The 22,854-nt window shown below is 39.8% G+C and overlaps 1 protein-coding gene across 2 annotated transcripts in view; it reads left to right on the top strand.

Moving 5' to 3' along the window:
• Window positions 1-22,388, top strand: part of srgap3 (SLIT-ROBO Rho GTPase activating protein 3) — a 140,076-nt gene extending 117,688 nt beyond the window's left edge. For both annotated transcript variants that reach the window (XM_047158559.2, XM_017480461.3), the window contains exons 14-22: window positions 503-580; window positions 1,806-1,940; window positions 2,137-2,242; window positions 10,077-10,304; window positions 11,722-11,795; window positions 15,353-15,533; window positions 18,619-18,768; window positions 19,136-19,451; window positions 21,159-22,388. In XM_047158559.2, the coding sequence (XP_047014515.1) occupies window positions 503-580; window positions 1,806-1,940; window positions 2,137-2,242; window positions 10,077-10,304; window positions 11,722-11,795; window positions 15,353-15,533; window positions 18,619-18,768; window positions 19,136-19,451; window positions 21,159-21,599 (1,709 nt within the window). In that variant the 3' untranslated portion in view covers window positions 21,600-22,388. The remainder of the gene's footprint in view (window positions 1-502; window positions 581-1,805; window positions 1,941-2,136; window positions 2,243-10,076; window positions 10,305-11,721; window positions 11,796-15,352; window positions 15,534-18,618; window positions 18,769-19,135; window positions 19,452-21,158) is intronic.
• The last annotated feature ends 466 nt before the right edge of the window (window positions 22,389-22,854 follow it).

The raw sequence follows: 22,854 nt of genomic DNA, 5'->3' as shown, positions 1-22,854 counted from the left end.
CTGGACAGCTGTCTGATTTATTGCATCTCTGCTAACTCCCAGTTGAAAAATATCCTCGACCAAGCTCTATAGCTGCATGTGTGTAATGGTTCCTCCTCCCAGGACAACATGTCCACACATTTTCACACATAACAACATGAGCAGACCATCACAGTCTTCCTGTTTCATTCCAAACTCTTCTCTTTTGTGACGTAGGACTGAGTCAGATAACCATCCTCATTTCATTTCCTTTATCAAACTGCATCGTCCCTCCACGCCGCACCGTTTACCTGACACATCATGTCTGCTCTGGCCTAGTGGCATTCCCTATCTAATGAAATCTCAGAAACTGATCAGAGTAGCTATCATAGAAAACACATGTCCCTCAAAAGCAGGAGGGCATGTGTCTCATGGAGCAGAAAGACACTTTACAGCCATATTGCATTTCCCTGCTTTATGTTATGCATTTTCAATGGCATGCCTTGAGTCTTTCTGGTGTCATATTTTTCATTTTCTATTTCAGGTCTGCAGCAGCAAGGCATATTCCGAGTTCCTGGATCTCAGGTGGAAGTCAACGATATCAAAAATTCATTTGAGAGAGGTGGGTTTGCAGGGGAGGAAGTGTTTTCAAATTGCTTTTATTTCTTTAACTCGTTAGCTTGTGTCAGAAAAGATTATGTAACAGTTAACATAACAGATGTATTGTCTGATACAAAGATCTCGAATTGATACCGCTACAAATCAAAGAATACATTCAACAGAATATGAATACATTCATAATAAAGTAGGTTGTATGTCGTACAATACTGCTTATATTACGTGAGGTATAATAAAGCTTAATCAAGAACACACTACCTCTGAAAAAGTAGCTTCATCTTCATCTCAAATCAGGAGAGGCTGCAGGGGTTTAAAAAAAAAGACAAGCTTATCCTAAGCATGCAGTTTTTCACAAGCTAATGTCCCACATATTTGCATACATGCATACTAACATATTAGTTTTGGAAAGCATCAAAGGCTATGGTCAGCTGCATGCATGAGCTGGAAAACTTGCCCAAATCTTTAAGATCTGGTGTAAGGGAGCACTTCCTTGTAAGTTACGAAACTGACTGCCAGTGAATGGCAGGGCAAATCGTTACAGTATGCAGAATCTGCCAAATAAGAGCACAATAGCTTCTGAGTGGGGCAACAGAAACACGTCCATCCTATCATTGGTAGATCGCGAGTTCAAATCCATTGCTGGCATAAGACATATATACAGGCAATTCTTATATTTGCTGCATTGAAAAGGTATCATATCATATTGAATTTGAATTGTGTGTATCATTACACCCCTACAAAGACGACCTTCAGTTGAACCTTCAAAGACCAACCTCTTCCATGAACTAACCCCTTACTTGCACTTACACTAGCTCTTACACCTCTCCTCACTTTGCTCCTCTAGCACTCGATTAGAAATTTTGTATGGTAGCACTGCTTGTAGTGTTCTCTGCTTGACACAACGCTTTGCTTGTATTTCCTCATTTGTCTGCTAAATGAATAAATGTAAATGTAAGACATTTATAAACTGTCTTAGTTTTCTTTCAAATATTCATTATCCAACTCAGTAGATTTTCACTCATGGCTCTGCTTTTTCTCCTTAACCACATACCGTATTTTAGACACATAGCCCTTGTTGTGTGTTATGCAATTATTTATTCAGAGCCCTCTTCCCATTCATGTTTGCCCAGCATATATAAATGGATAAACATCAGGAAATTGCAGGTGAGGAACTTCTGCACTAGTACAGCCTCATGAATTATAAACACACTGAGTATTTCCTCTTTTAGGTGAAGACCCACTTATCGACGATCAGAGTGATCATGACATAAACTCTGTGGCAGGGGTTCTGAAGTTGTACTTCAGAGGCTTGGAGAACCCAATCTTCCCAAAGGAACGCTTCCTGGACTTCATCTCCACCATTAGTGAGTTCTCTTCTGTGCTACATGATTGCATGTCTTCAGTGTTCAGTGTCAGACTAATTTAACTGAATGAGGAATAGAAAATGGATTGCACCAAATAAATACTCATGGATTAGAGTAACTTGGCAACAGTTGGTAAAGAGATTATAAAAGGCAAATGTGATATCTGAAAAATTTTTTATTTGTGTGATTGTTTCAGAGCTCGAGTCATCTGCTGAAAGAGTCCATCACCTTCAGCAGATCATAGTCACTCTTCCACGTACCATCATCATCGTCATGAGATACCTGTTTGCATTCCTCAATCAGTGAGTCTGAGGTTTTCAGTTTCTTGACATAACTGTATTATTTATGAATGAGAATGAGTGTGTGATTAGTTTCACACATGTCTCTGTGTTTGTATTGTATGTAAAGGACTCGGCTGCATAGTAAATCAGCAGGTGTATGAATAACTGGTGTTCATTATATTCAGAGTTATTGAACAGCCCCTACTGTTTATGTCCTATTCATTGCTGCGTCTGGCTGTCTGCAGTACTTTAGAAGTTATTTATGCCAGTGAAAAGCCATTGCTCTCTGCTGTACTATACCTGTCTTGTTTTATTATACTATTATTAATGCTTCTTCTTCCCCTTTCCCCTGCAGAACAAAAATCAGTTTCACATCCTGAAGTTTTATCTAGACAGCTTCTTTATTTATGTGCTTTTTCACTTTGCTGGTCCTCCAGAATTTTAAGCTCTCATACACTTAAGTTTCCATTTTCAGTAGTGTTTAGTTACAATGGTGTCTGTATGCAGTATAATGTCACTATGGAATTGAGTTGAGTGAATCCAATTGGTGGTATGGACCTTGAATGCCAGAAAAATTTGAAACTTTGAGTCATGACTTGCACCTAACTTGCAGTGGTGCTTGAAAGTTTGTGCATCCTTTAGAATTTGCTATATTTCTGCATAAATATGACCCAAAACATCATCAGATTTTCACACAAGTCCTAAAAGTAGATAAAGAGAACATCTGGGTTACGCATGTAACCCTGTTCCCTGAGAAGGGAACGAGATGTTGCATCTCCTCGGAGGCGAACACATCCACTTCCGCTTGGCCAAACCTCCACCATATGGACTCCACCACCTGTGGATGGAGCCACCAATCCCTGGGCCTCAGCCCCTGCCCCATACACTGAAAAAACTTTCCCTCTGCCCAGAGAAGAATTTAGTTGCGCCTTCCTGAACAGGGGGCGCAAACATAATCCTCCCTGGTGGTCGATATATGAGACCACTGCTGTGTTGTCTGTCAACACATGGTGACCTCTGAATTGAGGATGAAAGAATTTCAGCACTAGAAATATGGCCCGTGTTTCTAGGCAATTTATATGCCACTCCAGATGAGGGCCGCTCCAGAGACCGTGAGCTGAACAGCCGTCTAAGACCGCGCCCCAGCCTTTGAGGGAGGTGTCTGTCATTACCGTCTTGCGATAAGGAGACACCCCTGGAGTGTGACCCAAGGCTAGAGACTGGGGACACTTCCAAATTCTCAGAGCATGTAGGCATCGCCGTGTGACACTGATTACTCTCAGAGGTTTCATCCTCGGATGAAACTCCCAACTTTTCAGCCACCAATGAAAAGGTCTCCTCTAGTATGATGTTGGCTGCTGCTGCCATAAGCTCCAACAGTTTCTTATAGAGACTGAAGGGGATGCCAAGATCCAGCTTTATCTTGCTCAATGTTGATAGGATTAACCTACGCATGTTGGGGATAGAAACACCCTCATTGTAGTAGAATCCTTATAACCCCTAGAAAAGTTGTCCACTGCACTGGAGAAAGCATACTTTTCTGAGGTTCAACTTGAGCCTCAAGCTCTTCATGTGGGCGAGAACAACATTTTGATGTTGAACTGCCAGTTCCCTGGATCGTGCTAGAACTAACCAGTCATCCAGGAAGTTTAGTACACGGATGCCCTGGAGTCACAATGGAGCCAGAATGACATCCATGCAGTTTGTGAAGGTGCGAGGGGATAAAGCAAGCGGTATTTCTATGTGGAAATATGCACCTTTTAGATCTATCGTCACAAACCAGTCCTCAAACTGAATCTGTGGAACGATAAGTTTGGGCGTCAGAATCTTGAACCTGTATGTCCGAAGAGTACAGTTCAGATGATGCAGATCTAAAATTGGCCGCATACTCCTCTCTTTTTTTGCGAACCAGGAAATAAAGGCTGAAAAAATCTCCCTCCCTAAGGGAACGGGGTACATGTTCCGTGGCCCCTTTGTTCAAGAGGGATCTTACTTCCTGTGCTAATGTTGGGCTCTGCTCTGTGCTGACTACTGTGGTGAGCACACCTCTGAACCGGGGGGGTCAAGCTCTGAACAGGACCCGGTAACCCTTTTCTACGGTAGACAGAAACCATGGAGACACATTTGGCAGTAGTTTCCATGCTGCCAGACGATCTTTTAGTGATGTTAACTATTCCACATTCTATTGGAGAGAAAGCATCAGATTTTTGTTGCCCTGTGACAGTTCGCTGACCAGAGAACACTGAAAACTTGGGACAGCCTTGGCTAGGGGAGGCCCTACAGTATTACTGGGGTCTAACTGCCCTAACAACCTCATGTCCCCTGATACGTCCCTCTACGGCCCCTCAGGACCGCTCCTCCTTTGTCTGCTTAGCCTTTATGATCATTCTCAGATCAGGCCTAGTAGCAGGCCACAACTGTGGCTGCCCAGTTCCCCTGGCTGTCTGCGGGGGGAGTCGGGCTGCCCTACTCGCCTTCTGTGCCTCCCTCGCACTAGCGTTGGCCTGGGCTCCACTCATGGCTGTCCAGGTGAACTCGACACAACAGGGAAGGAACTGGCTGAATGCCACCATATGTCGAGCTTACTCAGCAGGTCTGCTTGGTAGGCCTGAACACTGCCATTGTCTACAGTGACCCACAAGAAAGACCCACTACTGCATAGGCCTGGTCCACCAACGCCACGGTGGCCTTTGGATGACAAAGCGGCCCCCCTAAATTACCTGCCGTCGATGGAGAGAGGTAGCTCGCAAGCGCCTCCTCCATTCTTCAGCATAGCTAAATAGCCATGCCGTTCATTCCCCACGATGGCCGAATAAACCGAAATTGCGGGGTTATAAATACGGCTTATGCATGGTTTTCCCCCAGAAGTGTGATATTTTGTCATGCACTTCAGGAAGAAAAGGGGAGTTTTCTGCAGTGTGAGGGATTTATTTTCACTGGGGAGAAAAAAGCTCACCCAGCCTTAGTAATCACTTCAAGCAGCTCTTTATATGCTGCTCTCAGTTATTAGCACACCCTTCTGTCCTCTCGGATTCAGAGAGGAATTATTATTTTATTTTAATTTTTTCGTGTGTGTTGGGGTTAGGTTTTTTTTGGCTTTCCATAGTGGAAGGAGGAGTGGCGACCTGAGCTCCAAAATCCAGCGGAGAGCCGGATCCGGAAGACAGAGCAAGAGATAGAGGCTGACTCTTCTTCCAAATCCATACGAGATCCCCGGCCCAGATCCGAGAGGCTCTGAAACCCAACTCGCTTCGTCCGAGAAGAGAGCAAGTTACGAGTGAAGCGGCCTAATTGTCAGGCGTTCACAATGCGCACAGTCAGACCTCTCTCGGGCTGCCGTGGCGTGCTCCATCCCTAGACACTTCACACAGAAGGTGTGCAGTCCTTCCCGTGATGAAACGGGAGCAAGGATTAACCCACTTCCTGAATTCTCACACTCATACTTTTCTCCCATTTTTTTAAAGGGACAGAAAAGAAAAGAGATTTTTCTTTTTTTGGAAAAGATAGAGAGGAAATGAAGAGTCTTTTTGCGAGCGTTACACAAACGACCAACATGCTGTCTCGCTGAAGATAAAAAGGCTGACGGCACGGTTCACAGGTGTCATTTATATATCACGCAACACACTTAATTGCCACTTCACCTGATTACGGCAGGCCTATAAACATAATGTTACACAAGCTTCAGATATCGGTCACACACGAGGGTGCTTCCCGCAGCATTCAGCTAATGCAACGTGGAGTTCCCTTTGGAAGGGAACCCAATAAAACAAATGAGACAAAATATTATACTTGGTCATTTATTTATTGCAGAAAATGTTGGAGTGATATTTGTTTATTGATCACTCCTGGGGAGGGTAACAATGGTCTTAATCTCCATTTGTACTTAATCTGTCTGACTGTGGATTGGTGGAGTCCAAACTATTTAGAGATGGTTTTGTAACCTTTTTTAGCCTGATGAGCATCAACAACTCTTTTTCTGAAGTTCTCAGAAATCTCCTTTGTTCGTGCCATGATACGGTTCCACAAACATGTGTTGTGAAGATCAGACTTTGATAGATCCCTGTTCTTTAAATAAAACAGGGTGCTCACACCTGATCGTCATCCAACTGATTGAAATCACCCTTCTCTAATTTCACCTTGAAATTAAACTTATAATCCTAGAGGTTAACAGATATGTAATACTAGATCATTTTATTCAATAAATAAGTGACCAAATAAATAAGTGTCTGTCAGAAGACATGGTCGATGCAACAAGAACTTGACAGACAGCATTATAAGGACAGCTTTGTAAATCATAAATGTTTGTGCAGGTCGGAAGGAATATTGGATAAAATACCAAAGACAGCAAGAGGCTAAAAGTGTAGTGTTTTTCAGCATGTTTGTCCAAAAGCATGATAAAACACGCTTACTCAAAACTCACTTAAAATGGAAGTCAAAGAGAGATTGTTGAATTCTGTCAGTTAATGTTTCAATTCACAAGAATTGCACTGTAATAATATGAGATGCCTTAAAATGACAATGATATGAGAGAAAGTATTACCAAAGCTGTACTTACAAAGTTTTCTTATGTAGTTACCTATGAAAGCCTGGTTTTTTGGTGTCCATGTGACAGAAATTGAAACACTTCCATGTCTACTTTGAGGAGTGTTGACTATGTTGGTAAGGTATAACCAGGCTTGGGGAGTAACGGAATATATGTAACGGCATTACAAAACTGGTAACTGTAATCTGTTACAGTTACATCAAAAAACAAAGTAATCAGATTACAGGTACATATTGTAAAAAATGGGAGTACTATCAGGATTACAATTTTTTCATTTAAAACCAAAGAACTTAATCTTTTGACATAACACAATATAGACAGCTGCTTGATTATAGGTCAGGTTCTCTCGCCAGTTGTGGCTCACATGAGCAACCTCCTAGTGCATGCACAAATAAATTTTGCACAAAGTTAATTTGGTAGAAATGAACACAAATTGTTCTCTGAAATGTTTTTGTTAGGGTGACCATACGTCCTCTTTTCCCGGACATATCATCTTTTTTGGACTTTAAAAAAGCGTCTAAATTTGAAAAATGTCTGGGATTCGGCCTTAGTTTTATTATGATGCGCTTTTGGTCTAATACTGCATCATGTGTGCTTATGTTTGAATTGCTTTAACCTCTCTGTGTAATTCCCGCCTTCTTGCACACCAATTGGTCGATTATAAAAGGCTTGCAGCAACTATTGGCCAATTTCCTGCCTCTCAACCAGCCTACTCTCAGCAAACACGCAAAGGTGAAGCGCTGTTGTGTACGCCGTCAACATGGCATAAATGCCAGCTGTCCTGAGTCAAAACAATGCCCATGGCCATATAAGGCATTTTTAATTTCATGTTATCACATTGCTTCATATTATCAAATATCAAATGTGTAAATCATGGAAGAAGGCACACTCATAGCATCTAAATTTTATTTTATTCCATGGACATTCAAAACAATGTAAGAATTAAACGTAAAACGTGGCCAGAGTGAAAACAATTTTATTTATATATATTTAGGTGATGCTAATAGTGTCTTTTTCAGTGAATTAAAGTCTGCATTCATAGTAACGCTGTTTTGTTTTCTGGGTATAACTTCTGTAACCTGGTTCTCTGATAACAGGAGTGAGGTATCTCACTATAGGAAACGCCTCGGGAGAGACCTATCCTGGAAGCACCAATAACACCATGTCTGCCAGGTGACAGACCAGTCACGCCTCCCTAACATATGAGACACTGCTGGAGGTCCCTTCCTCATTTTCAGCATATCTCTTCTCTGTGCAACTGCAAGGAGGGGAAGTGTGATGAGATACCTCACTCCTGTTATCAGAGAACCAGGGTTACATAAGTAACCTAAAGTTCGGTATCTCACTATTTGTTTGGTATTTCACTATGGGATATAGACAACTCCCGTATTGCAGATATGCTGTCAGAAGCAAACCAGTCAACTGATGCAAATAAGTGTATGTACATATACAAATCCCAACCTATTCCTCTAAGAATAAATAAAGGGATGTATGAGGGGGAATAACATTGTGTGAGATTGTTGGGTTTTTTTATTTATCCCGCTGAGACCGAATGAACAAATGATGGCTCTGTAACATCCAGCCTATAAAATTGGACAAAAGTGTGTGGCGATGCCCAATTTGCTGAAACACAAATGTCCTGGACTGAAATACCCTTGAACAGTGCCTAAGAAGTGGCCATGCCTCTGGTAGAATGGGCTCTCAGACCCTCTGGAGTTTTCCTCCAAGTCCCATGCTATTGTAGGGATGTGGGCTCCACCAGGGGATCTAAGAAATCCACCTTCACTCTGTCAAACAGCCCAGACAGCCCCAGCCACAGAGACCGATCAACCACCACTGCCAGGGTGGGGACGACACTCTGGGTTTTTGAGTGCCACCTGAGCATGTTTCACCCCAGGCATGCGATGCACAGGGGATGGGAATCCTTGCCCAAAATCATAGAGCCACATGCGCACGGATGCGAGGCTTCTTTCACCATCGCTTTTCCACCTGCAGAACTAGCGGTCGCATGAAGTAGAAGACTCACCACAACTTGCCGCTTAGGAAAGAAACAGTGATGTACCTTGACGGCTCGTCTATGAATTGATAAACAACCATGTTAGGAGGTCTTTCTGAGGATAGCTTCCAGTATGATCTTTACAGGGAAGAGAACGAGAAGAGACCTTCAGCAGGGTCTTATATGTTAGGGAGGCAGGACTCCCTCTTCACGGCCATGATTGGTCTGTCAACTGACATACATGGTTTTATTGGTGCTTCCAGGATCAGTCACGCCTGAGGTTTCCCATAGTGACATATCAAACGAATGCTTGAAAGAGAACCACAAAATCTTCTATATGAAACAATAGTCACATCTTATACAGAACTAGAGCTTGATTACAAATACTTTCACCAATGAATTCAGGAAAGCATTCTACAAAAAAATTTGTTTCACTTTAAACGCTTACTGACTGACTCGATAATTGCCTTTAGACTTGCTTTACAAGTGAGTACACAGGTTTTCTGATATTTTCTCAGTACAGGAAAGTATGTTGACATTTTTGTCCATGGTAATTGTACATATGCAGCTGTGGTAGATAGAGATTTGGTTGTGAAAATAGGAGTATCCCTTTAAATGAATTCACTTAATTTCTTTGCATTCCTTTAAGTAAAAAGATAAACCAGTCGAATGACAGTGTAATACTAAGATAAGCCAAATGCCAGTCCCTCCACAATTTTGTGATTTTAGTGCAGAAATTCATGCAAAATCAAGCAAACTCTACAATAATCTGAGGAGCTTGCAATTTAACCACAGATTTTCTGCAGATTTGGGCCAACATGTGATGTGATGTCATCACAACGCGCATTCAGCCAAAGCCCGCTTAGATTCACGTGTATCGAACATGAGTACATCTCAGAAGTCTCATTTATCAACAACATTACTGTGAAAGACAATTTCGTGCAAAACAATTTTGTGCAACTGCAATTTTGCCAATTCAAGTAGCTTTCTGCAAAAAAAAGCACAGAAATCACAGCAAATTGCATCACAAGTTTTGGAAAAAAAAAAAAAAACTCGCCACAAAATCAAGCTTTTTTGGCTGCAACAATCACAAATAAACTCAAAAAATGGTCATCAGTTCAAAGGCATCAAATTGTTTTATTGGTCAAGTCTGCCTAATATGTTGTATAATTTCCTAACATTCAATTAAACTGATGCTTCAAAGCTTATATATACCAAGATTATACCTTGCTACTACTAGAGCTTTCAAAATGCCCTGCATGACCGGAAACTTATTTATAGACCTAGTATCTGTTCTCTCACCCCACCACTACCAGTCTGTCCCAGTACAGCGATGAGAATATGATGGATCCCTACAACCTGGCCATCTGCTTCGGCCCCACTCTGATGCCCATCCCGGACGGCCAGGACCCTGTGGCCTGTCAGGCCCACGTGAACGAAGTCATCAAGACCATCATCATCCACAGTGAGGTCATCTTCCCAAGTCACCGGGAACTTGAGGGCCCTGTATATGAGAAGTGCATGACTGGAGGAGAGGAGTACTGGTAAGAACTACACTTGAAGTGATTCAACATGGTTGCTGAGTGTGTCTTAGATTAATGTATCATGATAGATTTGTATCATGATATTCTAAAATTTGGTAAAGTAATGAATGTATCGGGGATGGATAAATCAGTAGCCTGGACACCTGTGTCAAACATATTAAGTGTTTCAGATATAGATTTTTTGTTGTTAAAGGTTCTTTATTTGGTATGTATGTTTAAATATAATGTGATACACCTTGATGCCCTATCTATAGTAAACTAAAACTGAGCAAAATCTAAAAGCTGTAATATAATGCCCCTGTTAGCACAACATGAAGTCTTCCTGTAGTTAAACATATCAAGAGGGGAAAAAACTGCTAGTGTCAATTTTAAATAATATATTCTATGTGCAGTGAGAGCGAACACTGCAACTCATAGTCAAAATTTTGTTTCGGAAGCAAATAGAATATGCCACATTGGAAATATTGTTATAAGAGAATATTGACTATCCCTTCCACCAGAGTTCATATATATATTTGCACATACAACATATTGTGTATTAATGCATTTAACAAGCTAACTAGACTTCAACTACTAACTAACAAGTTAATGGAGACTTTTATGAATTTAAGGTATCAAAAAATAGATCTTTTTTTTTAACTGTAATGTAAAAAAAATTACAGTCAATAATTAACTAGTCCACAAGCAGTACAGAAATGCTGGGTTTTTTATCTTGAATATGCTTTTTAGTGGGGTAGCTGAATATGAGTGGCTCACAGTCGGAATTTCACGTTGCGTGCATGTGAAAAACTTTTATCTTCACAGGGATCATATCCCCAGTGAAGCAAATACATACAGCAGTTGGTTTCATAGCATTGCTCAACCTCAGTAGAAAAGTTATTTGAATATTCCTATCTGGGTTTCATTTGTGCCAGTACACACCCACCGGTAGTAAATTGACTGAATTTTATGTTCCAAATAAAATGAGGAATTTATAAGGTTGTGTTATAAAAATACTCAAAAAACCCTAATGGAGGTAGAGGTGAAACTCGAGCTCTTTTCATAGTGCTAGTGAGTAAGTGCTCAGTGAGAACAGATGTCAGTCAGACAGCAGGGCAAATTTTATTCATTTCTTAAATCTATCTTTAGACTGGCGTCTGCACTGCAAATGATATGTAACCAAATCTGATTTGTCTGAAGTCTGTAGTCACATTTGCTTGTGTATCCACATTGTTTGTAATAGTAGTGGTGCAAGCATACACCAAACCGCATTCAAAGTGCTGTTAAAACTGTAACCTGGAAACATGAATTTTTGACCTTCAATCCGTATATTTTTCTTGAAAATGGAACTCAAATTTTTATTTTATAGTGGAAATTCCTTTATATTGACAGCTGTGTGTGTGTGTGTGTGTGTGTGTGTATGTGTATGTGTGTGTAGTGATAGCCCACATAGTGAACCAGGCACCATTGATGAGACAGACAACGGAACTGAGCCACACACCAGTGATGACGGTACAGCAGACACTTTATTTATTTATCTTCCCATTTGTTCATTCATGCTTCCATCGAATCAGACAGTTCTTATTGAAACATGCTTTAAAAACATCAGTTCCACAACTCTATTGCACCCACACCTCCATATCCCTTTCGCTTTCCTGCATAGTGTCCACACTTATGGACAATAAATTTAAGGCTCTTTTTATACTTCAGTAAAATATAAGATCCAAGTCACCTCCAAATCGCTTGAGAGCATTACTGTAAATTAATGTAAACTTCTGTAAGTGTAGACTATTTGTTGGTCTCAATCTCTACTAATGTTCTTTTTAGATAGAGTTGTTTATGGGTTTTTGTTCAGAAACAATATTTTCTAAATAAATATATCTATCTGTATTTTTATTATTTTTAAAAAAATATTTTATTATTATTATTTATCATTATTATTATTATTATTATTATTATTATTATTATTATTATTATTTCAGACATACTGCTTTAGTCTTTTTTCTCATGGAATGTCAATTTACTTTTGAATATAAGCAACGTTTAACCAGAATCCAAAGTACAAAAAAGAGAAAATCTAAAAGAATCTGGATATGCATATAAATAATTTATACCTGAAAGGTATATATGCTGTAGATGCAGTGCATCTTGTGCATTCCTGTTGTTTTTGTGTTGCTGTTATTGTGCATGTGGTGATTTGACTGACTTACCACTTAGCCATTAAGATTGCGCTTCCATCATCAGAGAGCAAGCGAGGCATCTCATTGGCTGGCAGGCAGTGAGTCGATATCAAGCCAGACCTTAAATAGCTCTTGACTACTGAGTTTTGGAAAGCGCCTTAGATGAACCGGGCTTGATCTCCCTCATGCTCTCAACCTCCCTCTATCTCTGTGTCTGCTTCATGCACTCCTCCTACAAATGCTAATCTGTTGGCAAGAATCTTGCTCAATGATTTTTCCAGTATTTTTAATCAATGAACAGTGAGGAGAGAAGGACATTCCTTTGCCAACATTTTTCATTGCAGGTTCTCTTTTCCCTCTCCTAATCTGCTTCTTATTTCTCTGCCTCATATCTCTCTGCTCCTGTTTTCTCCCTCTCCCTTCGCTAGCTTTGGTTAGAAGAAAGCAATTCTTGGTAGGGATGCATCAGTGCCAATTTTTGAGGCAGAGTACAAGTACACATATATACCAATACTAATAACATATTGAATCATTTCTTAAGAAGTCTTAGTATTAGAGCTGGGCAATATGACAAAAATATCATATCACAATACTTGAGGACATTTCTACGATACACGATGCATATCATGATATGTAATTTAGCTAACAAACTGTCTGTGAAACAGTAGTAAAATAAACAAAAAACTCTTAAACTGAGTTTGACGATACTTTTCTTTAATGACTACATAGACAATTAACTAAAAAAAAATAATAAACAAAATCAACGGTATCCATTCAGTAATATTTCATTTGTAATTATTAATAATTTATCATGATATCGGTAATATATCGATACAGTGCCCTCCACTAATATTGGCACCCTTGGTAAATGTGAGCAAAGAAAGCTGTGAAAAATTGTCTTTATTGTTTAACAATTTCCTGTTCCTAGTCACCCAGGTGTACTAAAAAATGTTTTTAATATCAATGGGAATATACTTTAAATATATTTTCCTCAAATGAATTCATAGGGGTGCCAATAATTGTTGCACACCTATATTTAACAAAGATTATTTTTTTTGATAAACCTGTGTTTTCTTTGCAATTGTTTGATATCCATGAGAGCAGAGTAGTTTTGTTAATTTTTTTAACAAAAGACCAAAAGTTTAAACAATAAAGACAATTTTTCACAGCCTTCTTTGCTCATATTTACCAAGTGTACCAATATTAGTGGAGGGCACTGTATATTGCCCAGCCCTACTTAGTACTGATAATTACTTATTATTTAATCAATGTTAGTATTGATACTTACTTAATATTAATCAGTCAGGGATGTCACAGATCATTGTATTTAGCTCTGTAATATAAATTGCTTGGCTTACATACTGTAGGCCATGAAAAGTGCACGTGTGTGTTCATGCACTTAGACTACTAGGCTCATTCATTATAACATTAGCAAGTTGATTTTTAAATGAAGTCTAAGAGATGTACACTTTATTGGGTTTTTTTGTTGCTGCCATTTTGTGCCGACTGATATAGTATCGCCTGATATAGTATTACTGATATCGGATGTTAGACGTTTTTATGAGTACAAGTAAATGAGAATCGTATCGGTATCAGTATCAATGCATCCCTAATTGTGGGGTATCTGCCACTTTGAGCTGTATTTCCTCTCACTCTGTTCACTTGTGGAAAACAAATGTGCAAGCTCAAAACAGCTCATGATACACATTCTAATCGGTATTTCTTTGTGGATTTAATCCGCTACCCCAGAGTGAACACAGGGAGCAAAGCTCTTTCCACAGCCCAACCTCCTAATTCACATCTCATTCAGTGATTCAGTGGCTTTGGCTTGCCAGCAGGGATCCTGCCTATTTCTCTCTCTCTCTCTCTCTCTCTCTCTCTCTCTCTCTCTCTCTCTATGTGATGCCAAAATGTGCTGAGAAACTACACTTTGAACTCAGTATGCAATATAATATGAATTTTAAAGCATGCCACTCTGCTGTGGTCAGCACATCAATATACAACCTCTCTCTTTATCTTTGTTAATAGCCCAGGTTTCCAGCACACTTGATAGATGGAGATTACTATCAGAGTATTACCTTCTGCTCAAATACACAGGGATAAAGCAGCAGAGCTCGCCTCACCTCTATCCCTCCATGCTATGTCTGTAGGTAATTTCACCCCTGGCTGAAACCCTTAATGGAACTGATTGGTTTTGCTGGTTGAAGGGGACATTCCCTACTGGGAAACTATTTATTTTTATGCATGTATTTAACCGCTCCTGACCCAGCTCTCGATCCGAGACACAGAGCTGAAGAGGTAGATGGGCAGCCTGCAGTCTGTTTAGAATAATGACATGCGGCCAGAGTGAGGTGGCAATTTGCTAAGGTTTGGATAAAGCCTGTTTTCCACTTTGCATTTTGAGCACCATAGTGAGAGTGAAAGAGCTGAGGGTCATTTTTAAGCAGGAAATTAAATTGCATCCACATGTGTATGGGGCTTTTTTGTTATTGTAATCTTTCGTTAGGATCTGAGTGTGTATGTGTGTGTGTGTGGCTGAGCTTGTTTTTTTATGTATAAAAATTGTCCGTAGTGTGTGAATGTGTATGCAATTCTGCTCTGTTGAGTTGGCACCCCGTCCAGGGTGTCCCCCCGCCTTGTTCCCTGGGATAGGCTCCAGGCTCCTTGTGACCCTGTGTAGGATAATTGGTAGAGAAAATGGATGGACGGATGGATGACTGTTAATAAATATTGTCTGTGACATTTCAGTTTACATCTAATATTTGCTTTCTCATCTGCTTTTCTTTCTAACTTTATTCTAATTCTTTATGTATATCTATCTTATCTATATCTACTGTATTTATCGATCTAGCTAAATTGCTCTATAATATATTTTCCCCCTTCCTTCAGAGGTGGAGCAGATAGAAGCAATCGCAAAATTTGACTACGTAGGGCGCACACCACGAGAGCTTTCCTTTAAGAAGGGAGCATCGTTGCTGCTCTACCATAGAGCGTCAGAGGACTGGTGGGAAGGGAGACACAACGGTGTGGACGGTCTCATCCCTCATCAGTACATCGTAGTGCAGGACCTGTGAGTACACACACATCCCCACACACCACTGCACTAATCTCTGTGCATCAAGCCAAAACATTCAGGACAGATTTATAGAGTTCAGATTAGTGCTGAATAGATATTGTGCACCATGAAGATAAATATAGAAACTAAATCTTTAGCTTACTTCATCAAGTGCTTTTCAGGAAAACTTTATGAATCTGGACTTTTTATGGATTACTAGAACATTAGTAGGTTCTTGGCTATTTGCAGATTGTCTATCAAACAACGGGGGCAAGGAAGTAAATTCCATTTTGTGTCTGGTTCCTCTCAAGGTTTCTTCCTCATGTAGTCTCAGGGAGTTTTTCCTTGCAGCTGTCACCTCTAGCTTGCTCATTAGGGATCAAGATGCAGAGGTGCCAACATCACCGTTTTAGTTGGAAATGTTTGACCCCTTGCTACAGCGATACAGTAGTCACTTGAAAATGATTCTTTTCTGCAATTTTTTGTTAAAGCAATGGTCTGATTATCCCTTCCTATCTATACTAAATAGTATCCGAGATGAGAATTAGTGTGTCCCAATTCATAGTATGGTGAAATGAGTATCCCAAAAGGTACCCGGATGGTCTACTATTGTGATACACGTGTGGATACGTGGACACTTTCACAGCTAATATTACCCACAACTCCTTGCATGAGGGAGGTGGAGATTTGTGATTGAACAAATTGAACAATGCATGTTTACAGAGCTATAAATGAAATGTGGAAAAATAAATCAAGGGAATGATCAATTAAATGATATAGTGTAAATTATATAAGGAATAATGAATGAAGAAAAGCTGAAATGTAGTGAGGTGTTTGTTTACGGTGACGGTGTTCTATTCCGGGCAACAATGTTATCTTCTGTTACACGTGTTAGTATGCACCAGTACTTTCATAGTAATACACACTCAAAAGTATGTACTTTTTCTTCACAAAAAGAGGACATACGTTTAGTATATAGTAAAAGTCTATTAATTGTGACACAGGGAAAGAGTAAAATTGACCCAGTAGAAAAGCTAGGTCACTGAACAAGAAAGGACACGAAAGATGTGCATGCTTCTGGTGGTTTACTTTCTTTTCATCTAGGTTATCAATGGCCTTTTAAATCACAAGCCTCTGTCTTGTGAGACTGTAGAAATTATGGAGGATTTGCTGATTGTTAAATAACAGTTTTACCTACGTTTTGCATTTAGCTTTTTTCAATAAGGTTTATGGCGTCTCAGTTTTCTCTCTGCCTGCCAGGATTTTCTTGTTAGCAATGCTGGCACCTCTGTTTTATAAAACAGGAAGACTGCTACATGATTTTTAAATTTTACTCAGACCTTGTTTAAAATGGAGTGACTGTATCACTTGTCTCTGACCTTTTCCATATTACAGTTTAAACTCAAATAGGTAAACTACTAAAAATGTAATTTGCAAGTCTACAATGTAGGGTTTCTCAATGACATGATTTTGTTTTTAAAAAGAAAAACTGTATGATGCCACTATGGGAAATGTAGTTCAAATAATAGCTTCACTACTTGAAACAATACTAAAATTAAAAAGGACGACCCATTTAGCTGTTTGTTATTCAGAGATTGTTCATTTTTCTTAAAGCAGCAGTTTCGCTACAATAGATGAGAAAGCACTGTTACAAACTATGCATGTCATAACATTTTTCTGTAAAACTTTCTTCCTCGGACTAAAGCACTAATAAAAGCATCTGTCTAATCGTCTGCCTTTTGTACTGTGGGTTAAAAGTTCTCTGTCTCAGGAGCACAGCCGGTCATGCCTGCATTATTTCTCTAATAATATTTTTGAATGCCTTACCATTTCTGCTGGCACTGAGCAGCAATTGAAGCCAACTGTGTGAAACCACGATTTGTGCCGATCGGAGTGTTCTCTTGGTCTTGTTATCTGCTTGGTATGGTGTTGAATGGAGCCAATCAAGTCTGAATCCTGAGCCAGATAAAGAAAAATGATAGGCACTTAGTAAGTGGAAGCTTTTGGTTGAGAAACATATTGGAGCAAATACAGCTTAGTGCTCTGAAATGCTATTATAAAGCGCGGGTGTTTTGGCAAATATTAAAAAATGACAGTGCTTTTTATGGCCTTGTTAATTGCTGCTCGTGTCAATTCAGAAGGTCCTTCTCCCCCAGAAGACAATGAGTAAGACAAGATGATGGTGAGACGACACTGACGTCATTAAACACTAACTGTGACTATATCGATATGCAATGTTATTTACGAAAAACATTATTTTTCTAATGTAGTTTAGAAAATAAAAACTTTAGCAAAATCTCTCTTTTTCTCTCGTCGCCAACAAAATATTATACTGTTTTTTTTTCTCTAAATTTCAATCCAAATATACTGTTCACTGGGCGGCATAAGCGGCAGTTTCCTTTCCTGTGCTGCAGGTGGCATATCAGGACTAAGCAAGCATGGTGGGGAGTACTTTTCACACTAACATTCGTTAAACAATGACAGCAAAGTTGGACTTGCGAGAAAGAAGATCTGATATTTGGGCCTTTTTTCTCTGTAATGAGGCTGAGAAAAAAACCAAATGCCTTGTTATATCAGTAGGGAAGTGATCTGGACACAGTATCTGGAAAGAATACAACAAACCTCAAGCGGCATATGAAGGCTAACCACAAAGGAATTGACGTCTTGGTGATAACGTTAGTTTGTTTTTTTTAAAAAGCTATATTAAGACAACTAGTAAGGCAGTGGTAATAATTATAATAATCTAATAGCTAAAAATGTCTACAGTTTTCAATGAACAAACTAGAAAAAACTAGACTATAATACTTACGGTTTTCTTTGACTAAGATAAAAATAAATTTGCCAGACTTTAGTCAATTAAAACTTTAATTAAAAAGCAAACAAACAGGATAAGGTTGACTGAATATGATTAAAAAAAACCCATCAAAGACATTTGACACAGGACTAAGTCTGAGACGAAATTTAAAAATAGCTCACAAAATGAACACTAGTATGTACAATGTGTACGTTAAAAAAAATGATTTTACTGAACAGACTGCCTCTCAGTATGTGCTCTCAGCCATACTAAACCTATTGTTCTGCCTTTGCCCTCCTGTCTCAGGGACGACGCCTTTTCTGATAATCTAAGCCAGAAGGCGGACAGTGAGGCGAGCAGTGGGCCACTGCTAGATGACAAGGCCTCATCCAAAAATGACCTCCATTCACCATGTGAGACAGCACCAGAGTATAACTTCAGTGCAGTGATGGGCAGGTGAGACACAATAACACACAGCCTTGCTGATTTACTCCTGCAGTGGTGTTCATATAGCTGACACTATTGATAATGAAAACAGGATATTAGCATAGTAGATAAAGTCATTATGATTTAACAGTTCAGTGTGCCTTTTTTTAATCTGTGGCTGCAGTTAATGCAAATGTTGTTGTAAACATACAAATGGATAAATGAACCCAAGCACAGGACGAAACTAGGAACCCTGGAGCTATAAGAGTATTACTTCCCGTTGCGTCACCGTGCCAACCTTCAGAATATTTGAGAGTCCTATTCTGCATTAGAAGCAGTGGAGTAAATTTGTATTTTGTCAGGGTGTAATTAACTGTGCATGTGTTGTTGTTTTGAGGGTACGTTTGCGTTCGGATGGTGCAGCTATCCCACGGCGCCGCAGTGCTACAGATAGCCACAGTCCTCCGCGTGGTTCTGACACACCTCCTCGCGCAGCTGCGTGTCCCAGCAGCCCCCACAAAGCCGTGCTGAGCAGCAGGGGCCGCTTGGAGAGTCCTGATAAGAGACGTCTGGGCACGTTTGGCAGTGCTGGCACTATAAACTACCCTGAGAGAAAGGTGTATGGAGAGGGCCATCAACTGAGACCGAGCACTGGCACACGCCACAGCAGCTTGGGAGACCATAAGAGTCTGGAGGCTGAGGCCTTAGCTGAGGTCAGGAATTTTCTGAGATTTTGCTTCATATGTAGATTGAAATATACATTTAACTCTATGTATAATTTAGATGTGGCATATATTCTAAAAGCTTAAATGTGAAAAAGCTAGATTATTGCTTTAAAATATTTAACCTGTTAATATATGCTAGATTGTGCCTGTTTGACCTGCTGTTGATAAAAGCTTTTACCTCTAACCTACAATTAGCTTATATATGCCTCATTTACCATAAGAGAGTCTATGAGGCCTCTGCACATGTGCATGACCATGAAGTGAAGCAACTGACCAGGAATAGTCTGGCACAGAGTCATCCATTTGGTTCAGCATCAGTTTAACGAACACCGAGGCACAGGGCACATCTAATGATCATTCAGTAACTCAGTGTCTGTTTGCACTTTAGCTTATGGGAAACAAATGGCCTACACAAGGGCATAGTTTATGTTAAACCCAAAAGGGATGCCATTTTTGTGTATTTAATTTTCTCAAGAATGCTCAGTTTACTGATAGTTTATCATGTAGATGAGGTGAGAGATGATACATTCTGTCCTTGATTATTAATTATTCAACCAGTGAGGGTTATGTGCCACGATGTTTCCTTTTTTCCCCCCATAGTTTATACAGTATATAGGTTAATGTTTGCCTTGCCATTGCCTGAGTGAGTGCTTGTGTGTGTCTAATCTCAATGATCTTGACTGTCTTTGAATGAGTGCTTGTGTAGTTTTACACCTCTTATCATTGCAGCTTTCATACAGCCTGTGGAGTCATAAGCCTTTCCCATTGGTTTGAATGAGGGAAGCTGAGCAGTGAGTTTTATAGCATATGAGGCCAGGATGCGGCGCTGTATACATGTCATAGATAAAGTACAGCAGTGAAATATGGGACCCCGAGATAAAATTATGGCTAAGCCTAGCGCTCAGTGAAGCCAAAGCTCAAACCCCTACTATAAATCTGTTCTGCAACTACAGATAGTATTCCAGAAAGTGATGAAAGTCTTGCTAGAAAGAAGCTTAAAGACCCTGACAACACTGTATCAAATGTTTTAAATAATTCTTGTGATACTATAGACTTGTCAATAAGCATAATTAGCATTTAACAATTATATATTCAAGAAATATGTATTCCTAACTACACTTTAATTACGAATAAAAGCAAACAAACCTCATTTATTCTGCCTGTCAGAACTGTGTGAGGGCGTGTCAGTCTTGTGTAAACAAGGAATAAGATAATTAGATAAAATTACAGCATGCAATTTTTTACATTTGGTGTAGATCATGATTATCTTAATTATAGTACAGCTACTTTGCTAATTCTCATGTACACTATATGGTCAAAAGCATGTGGACACCTGACCATCCCAGCCATATTTGGTTCTTCCCCAATCTGTTGCAACAAAGTAAGAAGCACACAATTTTTAGAATATCTTTGTATGCTGGAACATTTTTCCTTCACTTAAACTAGGACACCCAAACATGTTCCAACATGATAGTGCCTCTGTGCACAATGCGAGGTCCATTAAGACATGGTTTGCCAAGGTTGGACTGGAAGGACTGGAGTGGCCTGCACAGAGCCCTGACCTCAACCCCAATCTATATGCTAAAGCCTAGATATTTTAAAACGCCATTAGTGTAGTAATTAACTCTGGTTATTAAAATACTACATGCTATTTTTATGAGAATTAATGTCTTTGTGTATTTGCGTATCATGCAGGACATAGAGAAGACGATGAGCACAGCTCTGCATGAGCTGCGTGAGCTGGAACGTCAGAACACAGCCAAGCAGGCCCCAGACGTGGTGCTGGACACACTGGAGCCTCTGAAAAACCCTATAAGCTCGGAGCCAGCCAGCCCCTCACACACCATCGCCATCCGCGACCCCGAGGCGGCTCTGAGACGTGGGACCAGCTCCTCCTCTAGTGCTGCTGAGACCATGATGATGAGCACGTTCAAACCAGCGCTGTGTGCCAGGTTGCCCAGTGCCCAGCTGCGACCTCCAGCTATAAGGCCTACACGCCCCGTGCCCTCTCAGCAGCAACGTTCCAGCAGCTCTGGCTCGTCTGGAGTGGGCAGCCCTGCCATCACCCCCACTGACAAGAGCTTTCCCAGCAGCCCCTCATCTAACACAGCCGACAAACACGGTGGCAGCATGTAGCTCCACCAGGAGCCAGGGTCAGGGTTGGCTCTCCGATTTGCAATTCAGCCAGCCTTATGAAGCCCAAATTGAAGGGGGAAATGTTTCACAGTTATTTTAGGTATAGAATTTTGAAATTCAGAATGAGCCTCAGAACACTCCAGAAGTAGGCCATGGTTACTATGGCAATGAGGCATATGAAGTCACAAAGTTTACTTTTTTAGCACTCAGTGTGGTAACATGAGGTGTAAAAACATACTGGAAAATAATAACAGCTGTGTGCCACATACAGTAGGGTCTGAAAGAGTCCACTACTAAAAAACTATTTTATTTGTTATTTAGTATACAAGTGAATGCATTTTGTTGGATTAAATTTCTCAAACAAGATTACAAAGAAAGAAAGCTACCGAAAACAGTAGCTATGGTAATGCATAACACAGTGGGCCATAATAATTAAGTCAGTCAATCTTAACTGTAAAAAATAAATAAATAAATGTGTTAATAGTATGTCTGTGTTACCATATAATTGAAATGTATGGCATTACAACCTCTTAAAAATGAAGCAAATGGCATGGAAACTGGATATTCAGCTATATTTCAGTTTAATATGATGAACTTCCAAATTTTAAAACATGTATCCTCGCTTAATACATATTAACTAAGTGGAGCTTTGTATTTGCTTTTAATAGGTGGAGCAAATACAAACATTTTAGAAGTGGAGTCTGAGTTTTGGACCCTACAGTATATATTACTATACATTATAAGTGTCTCTGTGTGCATATGCACACACACACACACACACACACACACACACACACACACACATATATATATATATATATATATATATATATATATATATATATATATATATATATATATATATATATATATACACACACACACACACACACACACATACATACATACATACACATATCACTATCTATATGTCTATATGTGTATTTAGACATAATTATTATCAACACCTTAGTCAGAAATGTCACCCTCTTAGGCTAGTCACACACAGTAGAGCAATACTAAATGAAATTGCTGTTTGTTTCTCTCTGCACTGCTCGGCCAGAGGTGTTGCTATTGAGGGGGTGGAGCTCTCTCTCACGGGAGGTACCATATAGTCCCTCCCCTAAAAGTTGACTGTCACTCAAAGCAGCCTGTGACTTCAAGACCACCCACATGGGTTGTTGTAAATAGAGATATACTGTACTTGAACTGGTAATGCCTTTTGTTTTGTAGTATAAAGGATGTTAAGTAACAA

This window comes from Ictalurus punctatus, chromosome 11 (assembly GCF_001660625.3).
Source record: "Ictalurus punctatus breed USDA103 chromosome 11, Coco_2.0, whole genome shotgun sequence".
Classification (NCBI taxonomy): Eukaryota; Metazoa; Chordata; class Actinopteri; order Siluriformes; family Ictaluridae; genus Ictalurus; species Ictalurus punctatus.
This window is presented reverse-complemented; position numbering and strand designations above follow the sequence as displayed.